At 40.1% G+C, this 17,766-nt stretch overlaps 2 protein-coding genes across 3 annotated transcripts in view; both read right to left on the reverse strand.

Annotated features, from left to right (window-relative positions):
• The window catches only part of necab2 (N-terminal EF-hand calcium binding protein 2), a 138,007-nt gene extending 135,519 nt beyond the window's left edge, over positions 1-2,488 (reverse strand). For both annotated transcript variants that reach the window (XM_086301707.1, XM_086301706.1), the window contains exon 1: positions 2,128-2,488. In XM_086301707.1, coding sequence (XP_086157833.1) covers positions 2,128-2,454 — 327 coding nt within the window. In that variant the 5' untranslated portion in view covers positions 2,455-2,488. The remainder of the gene's footprint in view (positions 1-2,127) is intronic.
• Positions 2,489-2,953: 465 nt separating this feature from the next.
• The window catches only part of hydin (HYDIN axonemal central pair apparatus protein), a 56,083-nt gene continuing 41,270 nt past the window's right edge, over positions 2,954-17,766 (reverse strand). Inside the window, 32 exon segments of the mRNA XM_086297785.1 lie at positions 2,954-3,052; positions 3,476-3,670; positions 4,098-4,196; positions 4,198-4,380; positions 4,572-4,696; positions 4,699-4,783; positions 4,871-5,047; positions 5,049-5,103; positions 5,188-5,216; positions 5,218-5,344; positions 5,629-5,799; positions 5,956-5,992; positions 5,995-6,079; positions 6,680-6,827; positions 6,957-7,015; positions 7,017-7,061; positions 8,272-8,436; positions 8,520-8,565; positions 8,567-8,655; positions 8,945-9,026; positions 9,028-9,176; positions 11,116-11,277; positions 11,884-11,989; positions 11,991-12,021; positions 12,126-12,149; positions 12,152-12,355; positions 14,484-14,580; positions 14,750-14,815; positions 14,817-14,940; positions 15,084-15,232; positions 15,340-15,563; positions 15,671-15,720. Of these exon segments, the coding sequence (XP_086153911.1) occupies positions 2,954-3,052; positions 3,476-3,670; positions 4,098-4,196; positions 4,198-4,380; positions 4,572-4,696; positions 4,699-4,783; positions 4,871-5,047; positions 5,049-5,103; positions 5,188-5,216; positions 5,218-5,344; positions 5,629-5,799; positions 5,956-5,992; positions 5,995-6,079; positions 6,680-6,827; positions 6,957-7,015; positions 7,017-7,061; positions 8,272-8,436; positions 8,520-8,565; positions 8,567-8,655; positions 8,945-9,026; positions 9,028-9,176; positions 11,116-11,277; positions 11,884-11,989; positions 11,991-12,021; positions 12,126-12,149; positions 12,152-12,355; positions 14,484-14,580; positions 14,750-14,815; positions 14,817-14,940; positions 15,084-15,232; positions 15,340-15,563; positions 15,671-15,720 (3,487 nt within the window).

The following is a 17,766-nucleotide window of genomic DNA, read 5'->3' on the forward strand; positions in this document are numbered from 1 at the left end:
TTTCCTTATCATATTTAGCATATTTTCTCACATTAGTTGAAATAAATGTTAATCAATCCATTATATGATTTGTAGACTTAGCGGAACAAATAATGAGTTTACAGTTAGTTGCAGCCTTAATTTTAAAGGAATCTAAATAGTGTGGTCAATAATCATGAATGCAATTTGAAAACTTGAGAAAAGGTCCCACTTTTTAGTGCACAAACTGATATATATTGCACTTACAAGCATGAGGCATGTTAAACTCTAAATAAGTGGTGCATTCACACAGCATTTGCAGCCATCTCAACAGGCCAAAGAGAAAATCATTAACTGCTGAGACGAGTGGCGTTCCAAATGACAAGCTGCTCTGCATTGTTCTGCTTTCCGGCTGCACCCTGGGGTGCACTCAACTCCACAGAAAAAGAGCCAACTCTGGAGCTACTGGAAACAAACAAGCTTGGAGAGGAGGCAAAGTGTTGCGATGAAGAGGCGGTGTGTGCGTGCGCGTTTGTGTGTTTTTGTAAAGAGTCGTAACAGAAACACAGAGTGAGAAGAAAACGAGCGACAGCAGAGGAGAGAAGATCCGGCAAAATAGAAAAAGAAGACAGAGGCAGAGGAGAGTGTTGCATCCATCTCTAACCTTATCAAGAATGTAGGTTTCTGGGCAGGGGGAGGGGCAAGAAGGATATAGAGGAAATTAGGTGAGGAGAGAAGGGAAGGAAAAGGAAGAGACAAAGGATGAAAGGAATTTAATGAATAGCGAGAAAGGTACAGTGGGGTTAAGATGCAGGCGAAGACTTGAACAGTAAAGGAAAAACAAGCAGGCTGAGGATCTAATGAGGGAAGCGCTGACCGCAGGCACATGCGCACGTGCAGAGCAATCACTCAAACCTCTTTGGTCTCGACTTGTTCACCACAATAATAACTCTGGAGTCAATAATATTGGAAAATGAAGAAACGATTAACATTTCAAAGTTGAAGACGTTGCAGAGGACTCAAGAGAAAATGCCAGAATGAGTTCATAGCTGATATCAGGAAGTCAGCCACTCTGAGAGAGTATGGCACATTTCTAACAGGGAGTGAGAGGGTGGAAAAAACAACAATCCAACAGGACCTTTAATCAGAAAATGAAATATGAACACATACATGCATATACAATGAAAACAAAGCTCTCCTCAAATATAGATATGACTGCAGCACAGTTTTATTGTTTGCTTGTTCACTTACAAACACTTTTACTGTAACATCTGTCTTAGCGGACAGTTGCTTGGCTCAAACTCAGCAAACTAGGTTACACCCCTCACAACATCCTTTACACACAAACACAGACAGAATGAGTTTACTAGGGTTCTAGGATACATTGGTGCACTGGTCTTGATCATAATTAGTTTTCCATGGACCCCCTTCTTTACCACCCTATCAGATTATTTAGGTCTGGGTCAGGATTCTGCAGAAGCTGAACTACTTTCTCTCTTTTTTTTTTTACCCTAATAAAGCAGCATCATCAGATCTCCTGGGGAAACATTTACAGCCGCCAAGATGAAAAGTAACCCAATAGTATTGATGAGTTGACCCAAATCAGCACTGCGCTAAGTGCCACTTTTAATGCAGGAAGGCTGCTCAGTTATTAGCTGTCTGATAACAGAAAGGTATTACATCAGGAGTGAGAATACTAAGCAGTGGCTGTAAGGAATGGATCAATAACAATATGGTAGTAAGACTTTCTCATGAATAATTAAATAGCAGTCATAAAATTGGTGTGAGCGTAGCTACTGCACGTTGGACTGACAGTAAAGCCAGGAGTAAAAGTAAAGCTGCCTCTCGACTATAAATGCATGACTTTTATTGGTGATGAAGAGGTGAACAAAGACGCATAAGAGAATATTGCTTAATAAGATGCAATAAAAGTACAGTGAATTTTTTGGATGGGTCATTCAGGAAAGATATGGAAACTGAGCTCAGCGCGTTGAGGCTGCTCCCGGGCTTCCACATTCATCACCAAAGTGTCAAATCTTCCGCCTACTCTACCAAGCCACGAGTATCTGCGCGTAAGTGCGCACTGCACCGGTCCGTACTCGCTGGATGTCTTCATACCCAGCAACCACCCGCCCTGCACCCGCCAAACCGGTGCATTTCCATACTCACATCCAAAATAACGGAGATGCCTCTCCGCGGTTCCGGAGCGAAGAACTGCTCCTGAGCCACGGCCACCTCCTCCTTACTGGAGGCGTACTCCCGGCTGGAGATGTTCTTGTTGTCGCTCATTTTGGTGACGATCCAGCGGACGAGCCCGTCGATTCCACCGGGCTGGGCGCCGCTGTTTCCGGACTGCGCTGCCGTTGCGGACTCGCTGTCCTGACCGGCTACGGGGTTCGGCTGCTCGCGGCTTTCTTGGGCTCGAAGTTTGGCTTGTTCTTTGTTCAGCAGTTTGTGGACTCCGTCCCTACAGTAGCGCGCTGCCTGCTCACACATCCTTTTGCTGCGGAGCGCTCATGCTGCGCTCTATGGGGGGGAGAGAGAACCCCCACCCCCACCCCAGCTCCCCTCTTACATCACAGCACCCACCCCAAATCACATCCACCCCTACAGAGCTACCCTATCTACCCATACGTGCTTGTAGGCGCTGATATTTAACAGCTTTGGAGATTTAAGTGAGTTTATTACACTTTTTATTTTAGTGTTATTATCAACGCTTTCGTATTTACAAGTGCTAAAATATCTCGCCTCCACTGCTAATACTTTTCTTACAGTGTAAAAACACGGGACTATTTTTTCATGGTGTTGTAAAATAGCAAAGTTGCAGATCACTTTGAACTATCTGAATCTGACTGGAGATCGTGGCACAGTTTATTCCTTCCACAGTGACAACAGGAGGTGTGGGCCATCAGTTATGTGTGGCAATGGGTGGATCAGAGGATTTTCCTCATGGAGTAAAAAGGAGTCATTAGCGGATCAGTGTTATGTGACAGCTCTAACCTTTGGTAATGAGCGACTCCCCCAGCTTTGCCCTTTCCGCTGTACTGTTGTCTTCCCCGTAATGTACCATGTGTTTAACAGCACGCAGGGCAGTCTGGATGAATTCAGTCACATTGCAAAGTTAACAAACAGGTTATCGCGATTACCACAAGGAAGTAAAGTCAGGTATGTTATACATCTTGCCCCATCGCTGGAACATAAGAAAGGGTCAATCACTTGACACGATTGCCCCCATGTGGTAAAAAATGTGCAGTGACGTGCGTGGGCAAGTTTTATATGCAGGATGTATTGAGTTAATTATTAAATATTAACCAACAGATTTGTGACAGCTAGTTATTTAAATCACGCAAATACACAACACATTCTGGCTTGAACATTTTGGCAATTAAATGAGTAACATTCTACAGAAAAATAACAAAACATATAAACATCCAGAAATTAAGGCCTAATTTCTTAAGTGCATTCATGTTTACATCTATAGTCAATCTCTCTGCATGTGCACATGTCTCTAAGATACCTTAATACCCTTCAGATAATAAACCCATGAGTAGGGCCTCCCGTGGCCCTCGGAGTGCCGACTGGAGATGATCAAGCTGTCTGACCATGGTCCTGGAGAGCCGTCTGGAGGAACCTCAAATGGCACCAGGATTTTTTGGGTCTCTTCGAATTGAATGTTGCGACCTCTTTTGACAGTCAAATGGGAGTTGTCAGCCTAGACATGAGCAGGGTTCAAGTTACATCAAATCTGAATAAGAGACGTGTAAATGAAACATAAATTGAATCGAAACATTTTATAGATGCTGAAGATGTGAAAGCTGCATCTAAGACAAGCAGGAGCACAATTTGTCTAAACATAAGCCAGGTTGCACCACTCTGCACACTGCAATCTGTTCCAGGCTAAATTTAAATCATCTTGCTCCGTGTTGGCAATGCTGGCAATGAACTCAGTGTAAATATTTAAAGGAAATAAGCCTTAGTAAAGCATCCCTATTTTTAATAAGTGTATTGGCTGCCTGCAGGCTGTTTGTTTTAGAAGGTTGTAACCATCTTCAGCTTTGTTGATAAGACATTTTTAACTTTCACTCTTTGTTCCGATTGTCTTATAGTGCCGACTTTTGTAAATTCTACTTGCTCTTTACCAGAAGAGAGAACGTGGTGGTCTGCAGGAACATATTCTTGAAGGGGATAATGACGTTCCCAGCGGCTTTGATGCTGAACAGGCTTTGAGGTTTGGGTGGGGAGACAGAACCCTTGTAGGGGAAAGATGTATTCACCACCAATTACTGAAGATAGCCTTAGCTGGCCTCTCATTTACCCCAGCTGATAAGGCTCGAAACAGACCTCCATACTGGCCTTTGAGCCTGAAGGGAAAACTGGTAATGCGCTGACATTCTTGTCTACAATAAAGGCCGGACGGTCAGTCTGTAGGACAGAGATAACACAAGGTGTTTCCATGAGAGCAAGTAAATCAACTTTTTGTGTTGACGAATTACAGAGAGCAGATAACAAGGAAGCCTCGGTGATGAATGCTGACACTGACCACATGTACAGTACTGTTGATAGAATAAATGTACAGAAAGGGAAGAAAGGGCTATTGTTTTTCCACTTTTTACCTTGCAGCAGTACTCGGTTGTGAAGCGTGAGTAGTTGTTAAACATTACAGTGACAGAGTGGCTGCTGCCCAGCAAAGTATTGAAGTCTACAGATTGCTCTGGTGGTGGGGGCAGAGCTCTGAGTCGAAGTGGCCCAGCTCATTGCTGAACAAAGTCAGACGGGCAGTAGATTCACCTGGATGCAGAGGCATGTAATGAACAGCCAAAGAAACCTGTAAAGAAAAGACACACACACATTATGCCCGTAAGAGTCACACAGTTTTTTTTTTAATGTGATGGCAGATGTACTCATTATCTACCTTGGATTGTCCTGGCACACTGGGCTGAAGTTGGACGATGATGCCACGACATTTACACTCAGTAGTAAGGCAGGCTGTCTGGGTCAGAGGGTTCTCTACTTCAATAGTGGCCAAGGGCACCTGACAAACAGGTCTCCCCAGCTTGATGGTGGACAGGACTCCTGGAGATGTTGCCTTTGAAGATAACGAGGTAGAACAAATACTCACCTGTCTCATCATTAATGAATGTCACCCAAGGATGAAGATAAAAGGATGATGTGAGAACAAGGCTAAAAAAAATAGTTATCCAAGTCTGGATGTGTATGCTTGAGTGAACCTTGGTGTTATACTGTCCCTCTGTGTATGTTAAAAAAAAAAAAAAACATGTCGTAGTCCCTCTTAGCATGGGCAGGGACATCAATAAACTTGATTTCCTTGAGGGACACTGTAGCATCTGGCTTGTCAGGCTTCATTGTCTCTAGACGAACAAGGAACCTGAGAACACAGATGAGGACACTCATGGCTCTGTTATACATCTGTTGCATAATTTGCCAGGAACTATGGATTTCTATATTAGCACCGAAAAAGCTTTGCTTAACTGGGATCCTTTCCTACACTTTACTTTTTATTTTCTACAAGAAAATTTCAACATGTAAAATTTTGTGTGTCCATCTCAGTTTAGACAACACAGTTGAAACTAGTTGGTGATTTAGCTGCTAAGGAGAGAGATATCACTTAAGAGCAGCTCAAGTGTATATAGTTCCCGACTAAGTGTTTACCCCTGGTGCCTAGAGAGCCAGTTGTGCACAGGGAGCAACACTGTGTGGTGAGTTTTAGCAGGTAGCTCATGCCCAATAGTGTTCTCTGCCACAGGAGGATCGGCAGCTCCCTGCAAGGTGTACAGCACGCCTGCCCCATCAGGAAAGGCAAAAAAGGCAGATCCCTGAGGCAAGAGAAAGGATAAACAGAGACTAATTAAATTGTTATAGTTACATAGATAGTGTTATTATCTGTAACCTTTTCGATATTAAAAAAGTATTAAATATACCCAGTTTTTCAAATAAATGATAGATTCTATTTAGATGATGGCTCTTCTACCTGGTGTGTTTTTTCCAGGAGCAGTCATAGTCATAGATCGGTAGAACTCCAATGCTTGCCCTCAATGACAGGTTTGATGGTGCAACACTGGATTGTGGGGTTGGGGACAGACAGGGTCTGTGTGTGGGAGCACTTACATTACAAGTAGTATTTGATATGTGAAGATAAACTCATTATATCATCTTGTTACATTGGATGTTGTCAGGGAGAGAAATCTGATCAAGCGTAGGGTTTTATCTCAAACACAGAAATTAATCTTTGCATTTATGATCAAATCAGATTGCCTGTAACTCATTCTCAAGATAACATAACATGAGAAATTTCCTAAAGCCTTTTCTCAGAACTACTCAGCTAATTGAAACTGACTAATAGTTTTTACAAATCCTTAAATCTGTCAGCAGCTGCTGCCTGTTCCAAATGAGCCGAATCAATGTCTCTCATTACCTGATGCTGGCCTCTAACCAGGCCCAAGTAGTCACAGTGCTGACAAGGCACCTTTTAGATTGTATTCCCTCTGGAAAAGCCTCAAAATCAATACCCAGATAACTAATCTTTTAGCTTTGCTGAGTGTAAAAAGCTTTCAGTTATGCTGTTGTATCTGTGATACATTCAGAATAAAATCATCATCAACTTAAAACAGCAAATATGTTATTGTTTTCATCATATTAGTCAACACTGTACTTTTCCCTTTGGCACAAATACAGTGCAGAATGGTGAAAAAAAGAGTCAAACCTCTTTGCTAGTGGAGGCCGCGATGCAGGAGCCAGTGACACAGAGGCAAAAGTCGTTTGGAAAGGGAACCTCCATTCCTGGACAGATATATACATTAGGTGGCATGATGCATAACTCTGCAGGAAAATCCTCTGTTTTCCACTTAAACCTGTTAAGGAAAAAAGCAAACAGGCAGAAATATATGCAGCTATAATATGTGAAGCATTGTGATAACTGCAGTAACACAATATTGATGTTTCTGAGTGAAGATGTGTTTGTCACTGCTGTCTAATCTTACTGGGCACCAGTGTCACCAGTATTCATCGTAACATTCTTCTTCCTGATCTGGGAACGTTGGGACTACAGCTCCAAAGTAGCTCTCTTCTAGCTGGACTTTGACATCCTGGTAGTTTTACATGAAATAAATTAAGACTATATGATATACAGAGCTAACATTCTTGCTTATAATATAGCATATGGCATATATAGCAAGTCCTACTTTGTTATAGTATTACTGTTAACATTCAGAATTCATTAGAACTTTTCTCTTTCTGTTTTAAAGGAACTGTGTAAAAACGTACTCCCGATTAGACTTTCGACTACATGATTACAGTATCCAGGGCTGGACTGGGACAAAAAAATCAGCCCGGGCATTTTGACTAGTGACCGGCCCACCATGGTATTATAGGAAAAGCCATAAAACCTTTATAATAAACTTAAACCTACACCATCCTCCCTATTCTGGTATTCTAAACAGTACTTAGCAAAAATATAAAACAACCTAATTTATAATTACATATACCTAACTAATAGGGTTGCCAACTCCCAGCAAAAAAAGAAAAGAAAAAAAATAGGGAACCACTCCCCCACCCTCTGCCTCAAGATGCTCAATTGACAAAACCAATTTTAATTTAATGCACGTATAAAACAAATGCACAGAAATCTATTATTTTTCTCCAGTTATTAAATAGATTCAACATCTTTCTTCAGCAGAATTGCAGACTTCATAGATGGTACCTTCCCAAAGGAAAGAATACTATAACTTAGGGTATATACTAGACTTAATATTTACTGAATACAATAATGGATTTCTATACATTTTACATAATATGAAAACTTTGGTTGTAAGATTCATATAATTATTTATTAAAAGCTAGACATTTTAAATGAGAATAAGAAAGAAAAGTATTTCTTTGTGCCCCCCTCTCCCTGTTAATGCCCTACCTGCCCCCCTGGCAAAACTTTGCTAGACCCGCCCCTGCACAGTTACCAGCTGTCAGCTACCTAAAAAAGGATCCTGGTGTTATTTGTCTCTCAGAAACAGTTCATAACTTCCCTTCAACTCGTTCATGTCACCTAAAAGGTCAACCTGTTTCTCCATCACCTGTTCAGCTCTGATGATTCAGTAAGGACATCTCCTGGTTTCATCTTCATGTTCATGTTTCCCTCTCAATGGCCAATCCACCACTATTCATTTATACCGTTAAAAAAAAGAAAAGAAATAAAACCCCATCGGCCCATAAAAATGAAAAATCACGAGCGCCCACCGGGCAAGTGCCCGGTATGCCCGATGGCCAGTCCAGCCCTGACAGTATCTGTATTTAACAGGCTACCTGGCAGGAACCTTGGATGGTCAGCAGGGGGTGCAGGAGTCCTACAAACTTCAGCTCAGCAGTGAAGGGAGGAACGCGCTGATGAGGTGAGAAATGGATCTGAACAGCACATGAACCCCTGCTCAACTTCAGCGGCAGTTCACCTGCTGGACTGAAATATAGATCCTGGAAGACAGGGTGACAGGTTAAGTGTTGCTTTAGTGTCCCACTGTTTATGTGTGCGTTGTCTGTGTTGTCTGTTTGCATACCTTTTGATTAACTGGTTTATCTGTGCTGAGCATCAGGGTGCACGAAGGCTACCAGAACCACCTGCTTTTCCCCCTTTTGACCCATTTTCAGAGGACCCAGTTTCACCTTCTTTTGCCTTGGATCCTCAACTTCCAGCTAGGACATAAAGATATCAAATACATATAGATTTTGATATATTTTAAAATCAAATTATGAAGTCAAATGGAGAGGCTCAGCAGAACATAATTAAGACAGTGAGGAAGGAGAAATCTAAAAGTACAACATCAATACAGTGATCCCGTGGAAAGCTTGATGGTATTAAAACTGTATGTTTCAGGTTACGCTTCATTCATATAAATATATGTTACAATATTACCCCAAAACTTCCCTCTTAACCCAGTTTCATTAGTGGTGCATATTCAACCAACGTTACTTACTATTGCACTCATGTAGTCTTTCTCCCCTTGATCTCGATGCCTTGGCCAAGTATGTCCACCTGTTTCGTGACACAGCTGTCTAAGGTGAAGGAGGGTTTCATGATACTGACATGGCTCACTTATCTCCATTAAACCACCAGCCGACAAAACATCTGGCTGGAAGTTCATCTGAAGGACGTCAGTGTTCTTGAACTGGCACTGGAGGCTGAGGAGTGGGAAGGCCAGGAAGTTAGTTTTAGACTGTCAAAATTTTTGAGCTCATGTATTGTTAATACATCAAAAACTGAGACCGTTAATTACAACATTAATTAATTGGGATAAGAAACAGGAAATTGAAAGACTCTATTTTTTCTGGATCCTCCAGGTGACGTAGCTTCCCTGTTGTGGGAAGCTTGGGACAAGATTATGTGACAAGTAGCTGCAGCCACTGTGAAGTGCATCAGACATCAATTATTCAGTTACTGGAATCAACTGGAAAAAAATGTGAATGTGCATATGTTCCAATTTAACCACTATCCAAATGTCATGCATTGTGTTTGCTGCCCTCTATGAAAGGAATTAAAGACCAGGAGTCGGTCCAGTCAGAAAAGGTTACCAGCTAACAAGCCAGGCAAGAGTGTGAAAACAGCAGCATTTTGAAGAGCCTTTGCTTGAAGAATCTTTAAACTCTTTAACTGTATAATTTAATGAATGAATTGTCAAAAAGTGCTCATTTGAAAGTACCTAAAAACATATTTTTGGTCCTTTTTTGTTTGTTTCTTTGTTTGGTTGCTTGTTTTTTAATTAAACTGTCACAGTGAACTGCTAAATTTGAATTGACTGACACTGAAACAGGGGAAAACCAAAGACTGGACACACCCGGTGTGCCTTTCGTCTGTGCTCCTTAACAGAAGGAGCACATGCCAGGACAATAAAAGAAGTACTTCCCAAAACTGAACTTTGTAAAGGAGAATTTAAGACTGGGTACTGCAGCCTTTTATATCAAAGGTAAATGTTGGCGCATGCTTCACCTAATGAGATAAACCAAGAGAGGGATGTGCATTACAAAGAACTGCTTAGAAAGAAGAATTTGATATTGTCACAAGTGACAGGTTCAAAATGTTTGCAGCTCAGCAAATCAGAAAATAAATCATTCAAAACTTAGTTCTACTAGATAATCTATTTTTAAGGTCTCACTTGAATATGGTAACGATTACAATAAAAATGATCACCTGAAGTGTAAGGTGTTTTCCTTTTTATTCTTTTCAATAGGTAAATATACTCCAGTAACATCACACTCTGTCAGTATGAATTTTTATTTTGGACTAAATAAATGTTGCTGTTCCTTTAAAGCACATTACCTCAGTAAAAATTCACACTAGCAAATGCTCTGGTGAAAAAAAAATAGCTTCAATGCTAGCTTGTTGTGGTTTTGTAACCAACTACTGCTGCAGTGCTCTGGGAACTGTTAGTTCTAAGTTCACTTCTATAATGAATCTTGAAAACTTGGACACCAGAAAATTAAAGGCGGATTGCTCTGAAATCCCCACCTGTGATGTGTCATGTGACTGTCATGTTTTAAGTTCGCATTTAAAGGAAGCTGACTATAAATGTGGCTATGTGCTCATTTCATTTGTTTCATTACAGTGTGCTGACCTTCCCAAAGTCCAGAATTTCTTGGTGGTTGGGGACAATGTTTTTGAGGCCCCCCCTCATAGTGAAACAATGTGACTTCTCTTCACCCTCGCATATCCTCACAGGAAAGTGTGAAGGACACTACTAATGGCAACCTGCACCAAAAATTTCACAACAAAATGCTATGAGGGAGAAAACAAAGCTATCTGTATATATGAAAGTATTTAAATTTAATTAGGTTCAGTGTCATTAACCTGTCTGTTGGGGGGGGCACTGTGCCAGCCATGGGCCACAAAACACATTGATGAAGGAACCACAGAGAAATGCAATGGGTCTTCCTCTCCATTCACAAGACTGACGGCCTATTCCACTTTTTGTCCTTCACAAGCACATGAGCACAATTCAAAATAACTTACAGAGTTCAATAGAATCACTCTTCAAAATAAACGTAACCAATAAAAGTAAAATAAGAAAATACTAGGAGAGCACACTGATCCCTGCATAAAATAAGGTTTAGATTTATTATGTCTGTATGTGTGTGCGGGGCTCAACTATATTTACCAACAAGCAGTTCCCCAAAGGCAAGGTGAGGTCTGCCGAGATAGGTGAGTGGTTCTCTAGCAGTGCCCACACACTGGAAGGGAATAGACAGTGATGGGTTCTCAGTCACAAAAGTCCAGAATGACTCCACTGCATCCAGCTGCTCAGCAACATATTCAAAACACATCTGCAGACAAGGACAAAGCAGATATTCATACATGACTATCACTTCAAGAAAAAGATGAGGAAGAGGTGTGAGACGAATAAAGATGAAGAAGAGCAGAGGAGTTGTGACAGAAAAAAAAAGAAGAAAAAAGAGAAATAAAGATTGACTAATACAGCATACTGTGTGAGATTGGGAGAGATACAGTATATTATTAGACACAGTCATTGCTGTAGGGACTGAAGCTGTTTCACTGTGCGAATTTCTATTTTTACTTGTCTAAGGAACTTGGAAAGAAAAGCGTCTGGACTTCTTTAAGTTGCTTGAAGACGTTTCACCTCTCATCCAAGAAGCTTCTTCAGTTCTAGGGTCAAATGGTTCTGTGAAAGGGAATAGGGTGAATCAGCTGTCTATGGTTGTATGGTATTTGGAGTTATAAGTATTTATATCTCATATGTGACCATTTCTAGGTGTTAGTTTGGCATTATATTATTAGGAAAATGAATATAGTGACTTTTGATCACATACAGTTTATGATTACTATGAAAAAGTATTTGAAAACTATACACCAGCCTGGTTCCATCATGTAAAATTTCAGTCTTTCAGTCTTCTACTTTTTTGATGGTTTACCTGTGGTGAAAAGCAGATATGAGGTCCACTAGGTGTCCACTCAAACCTCACCGCCTGGTTGCTGCTGTGGTTGGCCATTGCAAAACCTTCTTGGTATTTAAAGTTTACAGTCACCAAAACTCAGCACCTCATAATTACCTGTGAAAGATAATGTGGGCATTCATGAAAGGTTACAAGCTTCTGTTTTACTAGATTACAAGACTTACAGTTCAAACGATCTCTGTCCTCCCCTCTGCTCATACCTTCTTCATCATCTTTCTGATCCATGACCTGCTGATGTTTTCCAGAGAGACGATTTCCAAATAAGTGTCTCGTTTCACTTGTATTGTGGTATCGCTCCGCTGGTTGTCCTTCACTTGCAGTGAAATTTTCACCTTGACACTCAGGTGTCTGTCAGAGCAGAAGGTGATCTGGAACTCCACCTGTTCATTAACATTCAGCGTCAGGTTGGCTCTTTGCACCACATTATGCGCTGGAGAGGAAAAATGTCAAAAATAAGAAATCGCTGTGTTTATTGTGCAACATAAAAATGGAATATTGTTTTAAAACTCAAGCCAAATGATAGGCTAAAGATAGATTCAAGTATATTTCCCATGCAATAATAGAAGTGGAAAAAAACAGAAGAAACCAAGTCAACATCAATATATTAAAATAACTTAGGTGTCAGTAAAGAAAGTATACTGGTTTAAAGTGTACAAGTGAACACTGGAATATGATGAGGCTAATTAAGAGTTTTTGTACTCTAATGATATTGTCTCCAAATTTCAGTCAGGCTTCAGGAAAAAACACAGTACTAACACTGCCACTATGAAAGTGATAAATGATATTATTGTGGCACTTGATAAGAAATTGTACTGTGCGTCACTCTTTATTGACCTCTCAAAAGCTTTTGACACTGTTGATCATGCAGTCCTAAAAAACAGACTGCTCAGCCTTGGATTGTCAGAACATGCATTAGCGTGGTTCTCAAATTATCTGAAAAATAGAACCCAGTGCATTAAACTTGAAGGTCTTTGTTCTAAATTTGTTGCTGTCCACAAGGGGGTGCCACAGGGCTCAGTTTTGGGTCCCCTTCTGTTCCTTTTATATATCAATGACTTGGGTCAAAATGTCTCAGACACAAATTTGCATTTTTATGCTGACGACACAGTTATTTACTGTTATGGATCATCTCTTGCTCAGGCCATTGAAACTTTACAGAAAGCCTTTGTTGCTTTCCAGCATTCACTTATTCAGCTAAAATTAGTTCTCAATGCTGACAAGACTAAGCTAATGTTGTTTTCCAAGTCAAAGAAGGTCCCGGAGCCTATTCCAGTGGTGTCCACCCTTGAAGGAAATGTCATAGAGATAGTTCATGAATATAAATACCTTGGTGTCTGGATTGATGACTCCTTCACCTTTAAACCACATATAGAGAGACTAGTAAAGAAACTGAGACTTAAACTTCGTTTTTTCTTCCGTAATAAACAGTGCTTTTCTTTTGCAGTAAAAAAACGTCTTGTCACTGCAACCTTTTTATCTGTGTTAGATTATGGTGACATTCTGTATATGAACGCTTCTTCTTCATGTCTTCTAATGTTGGACACGATGTATCATGCTTCCTTGAGGTTTATTACCAATTGTAAATACCTGACCCATCACTGTGATTTGTACTTAAGAGTAAAATGGCCTTCTTTGGCCATTAGAAGACAGGGGCATTGGTACACTTTTATTTACAAAGCTATGCTTGGATTGCTGCCTCCTTATATTTGTACTTTGGTCACAAGGACAAATAGTGGTTCTTACTCCTTGCGCTCAAATGATCAGCTGCTGTTGTCTGTTCCCCTTGTCCGCACAGAGCTGGGTAAGAAAGCCTTTGTCCACTCTGCGCCTTTTTCATGGAACATGTTACAGAAAGACTGGAAACTAACTGAATTGTTGTCTTTAAATGTTTTTAAAACTAAACTCAAAGGCCTACAGGCTGCCTCAATAATGTGTAATTGTTTTGTGTAATTTTAACTTTGTTTGTTCGTATGTATTTGTCTTGAAATGTGCTGCCTCTTGACCAGGACTCCCTTGAAAAAGAGGTCTTTGATCTCAACGGGACATTCCTGGTTAAATAAAGGTTAAATAAAATAAAAATAAAATTAATTACTATTATAGGTTTTTCACATAGAAAGGCTTACCCACTAGTTTTCAGTGCATTTGTTGAACTAAAATAAGATTAAATTTGATCTAAAGTGTTGCAAATAGTTCAGTTCAGATCACCATTAGATGATACTGAGCAGGCAAACTTCACGGTCTAAAATGTTGGTGATTCAGTGAACAGGGTTGTATTAAAACTGTTTCAGCTTTGTTTTCAGAAAGCCAAAGTAAAATGACTGTAAAAACACACGGTTTTCATAGGCTGGCTTCTTTACTGTGCTGTTGCTACTCTGAATAATGTACCACAGTGAACAGGCCTTAATTCTGAACCTCAGTAATAACACTAACAATACTTAATGGGAAGGGAACAAGGCACAAATTAAAGTAATATTAACCTCTTTATTTGTGCATGAGCTCCTATTAATTAATTAAATGAAGAGGAGATGCAGTTTATTGTAGGCAGATTCGAGCTTTACCTGAGGGAAGCTGTGTGGAGTTAATGGAGATGTTATTACTCCCAAGACCAGCTTTGAGGTTGAACACACCATGTTTATCCAGCATGTCAATCTGGACCTACACACAATTTCAGAAAGTACATTTATTCACAAAAGTCTACCAAGCCTGTGTTACGCTCATGAGTGTGTTGTAAAGATTTCATGTATTTATATCTTGGTTTTCTTGTATTTAAAGCAAGTAAACAGATTAAAAAAAAATTGTAAGAACTGAACTCATCTCATCTCACCTCACCTCGCACATTTCCATTATTTAACAGCACCAGAGACAGTGTATGTCTACACCCAACAAGTACCCAGCCTGAAGTGCAACACTGGGCCTCCTTCAGTGTTCCTCAGAGCTGGCCGTACCGCACAAACACTGGTGCCTTATCCTAGAAGCTCAAACTGCAGCACCCTGTTCCTAATGGTGGGTGTCATTCTGAATGCAGCAGAGTAAAGAAAGCATGAAGTCAGCAGGAGCAAACAAGAGATGCTACTACTAAGTAAGAGAGTGCCAAGAGAGGTGACTATCCATAGGAAGAGTAAAGACAACACCACAGTAGCAGTCACATAGTTGTTTACCTGCTACTTTCCTCCACTTGGGCCTCAAACACAGCACTGTGTAAGTGCTGTGTTTGAGGTGTGAAGGTAACAACAGCAAAGGCGTACCACTGGCTGGGAAAGCTCAGTGTTGTTGTAGGCATATCACACACCTCGATTTGTCCAATTAACTAAAAAATACATTATCTTTTAGATGATTTGATCACATTTCTTTATACTGTACCACAATGAGAGATAGTCCTGTAAACATTTATCCATGAGACTTTAAATGCCTCACCTTGGGCCCAACACTTTTGATGGCTAAGATGAGCACACAGGGAAACTTGCTGCTGTTGGCGAGTTTGAAGCAAGCTTGGCTGGTTTGAATTTTGTTGAAGGTAAATTTGTTTTCATCCTGTACAAAGATGGATTCAGCATTGCAAAACTGCTCAGAGGAAAGCTGGCTACTTCTGGGGCACAGATGGTTTTCCTCAAGGATGGAGGCCATGTCTAACACTATGCCTGGAAACAAAAAGCGAAAACAGAGATAAATTATCCGTTAAAGCAACAGTAGTCAAAGAGCAATGAGCTTAAATTCATTGACAAATACCATTTTCATTCACTTTTACTTTTGATGTAGAGCCCTTTAAATCCGCCTGCAGTGAGCATAGAACTGACTCTGGTCAAGTTCACCAATCAATTGAGAATTGATTGGTGAAAATGTTTGGTTACCAGGCTAACGGTGGTTCCTTGAAAAATGAGCACTGTGTTGTCAGAAGGAATTTGCATATTTTAATGAGACACTGAGGAAGCTTTCAATGAGAACAAAAATAACAAAATTAATCTAATTTAATGTCAAACAGCACAATCAGTGGATGGACTGTTTGCTTGGTGAAAAAAAGAGAAAAAGGAAACACCAAAGACAGTTTTGGTGTTTAAATATTTATATTATAAATATTTTACAAAACAATTAGAAAATATAATATATAAATATTTTTGTGATCAGATTCACAGACCTTTTCAAAGCACACTTTGATTTGATAGTCATTAACAGGAACTATGGGGTTGAAACCAATTATATTAATCGTGGCTCAGTTTCTGTAATTACAGTTATTATTTTTTCTAATATATCTCAAAATCACTTTTTCTTTTTGTCCCTTGTTCTGCTGTAACAAGCGTGGGATTAAATAAAGACCTGCGTGTGATGCTGTGAAATAGTGTTTCTCTTGTGCAAAAACTCAAATGAGTTTGATCAATTAAAACACAAAAAAATCAGGACTGTTTTATGATTATTCATGATTTAATTACACAAGGCTGAATAATCTCAAAATGACAAACAGTGCAATTATGGCCAAAACAAATACACAGGGTAACGTGTTATCCTCCATCACTGCTGTAAAATTCACCAGTAGTTTCTCAACTGTAGAAAATTCTGGAAAGACTCTTGTGGCGCTGGAAAGACTAGACCTCCCTGAAAGGTTTTTTCCTGTTATTGTGTTAAAAACAAAACAAAAAGCCCCAAATTATTAGGATTACATTAACACTTAATCATTAACATTATGAAAACTATAATGCTTCAGCACTATAAACTTCTTTTCACGGACAACGGGGGAGGTATTTCAGAGTTAGTAGTGGGTCAAAATATCTCTTCGTAATTAACTAACTCATCAAATCTCGGGAATATACAATTTTGAAAGCCCAGAAACTATATTATCAGACAAACCTTTTTGACAGGAGAAAAAAAATTAATAAACAAATGTTTGCATGAAAAAAAAAAAAGAATTCTACTTAATGACAGCTAAAAGAACGATTTAATTACTATACACTCATGGGCAGTATATATCTATATCTATAATAAAAACAATTCAATTCAATTCAATTCAATTTTATTTATATAGCGCCAAATCACAACATAAGTCGCCTCAAGGCGCTTCATAGATACAGAGAAAAACCCAACAATCATATGACCCCCTATGAGCAAGCACTTTGGCAACAGTGGGAAGGAAAACCTCCCTTTTAACAGGAAGAAACCTCTGGCAGAACCAGGCTCAGGTAGGGGCGGCCATCTGCTGCGACCGGTTGGGGTGAGAGAAGGAAGACAGGATAAAAGACATGCTGTGGAAGAGAGACAGAGGTTAATAACAGATATGATTCAATGCAGAGAGGTCTGTTAACACATAGTGAGCGAGAAAGGTGACTGGAAAGGAAAAACTCAATGCATCATGGGAATCCCCCAGCAGCCTATGTCTATTGCAGCATAACTAAGGGAGGATTCAGGGTCACCTGGTCCAGCCCTAACTATATGCTTTAGCAAAAAGGAAAGTTTTAAGCCTAATCTTGAAAGTAGAGATAGTGTCTGTCTCCCGAATCCAAACTGGAAGCTGGTTCCACAGAAGAGGGGCCTGAAAACTGAAGGCTCTCCCTCCCATTCTACTTTTAAATATTCTAGGAACAACAAGTAGGCCTACAGAGCGAGAGCGAAGTGCTCTAATAGGGTGATATGGTACTACAAGGTCATTAAGATAAGATGGGGCCTGATTATTTAAGACCTTGTATGTGAGGAGCCGGATTTTGAATTCAATTCTGGATTTAACAGGAAGCCAATGAAGGGAAGCCAAAACAGGAGAAATATGCTCTCTCTTTCTAGTCCCTGTCAGCACTCTTGCTGCAGCATTTTGGATTAGCTGAAGGCTTTTCAGTGAGTTTTTTGGACATCCTGATAATA

The sequence above is a fragment of the Aulonocara sp. 'chitande type north' Nkhata Bay genome, linkage group LG7 (genome assembly GCF_057382095.1).
Source record: "Aulonocara sp. 'chitande type north' Nkhata Bay isolate Kocher_YH1m ecotype deep benthic linkage group LG7, A_spYH_male_GT1.1, whole genome shotgun sequence".
Taxonomy (NCBI): domain Eukaryota; kingdom Metazoa; phylum Chordata; class Actinopteri; order Cichliformes; family Cichlidae; genus Aulonocara; species Aulonocara sp. 'chitande type north' Nkhata Bay.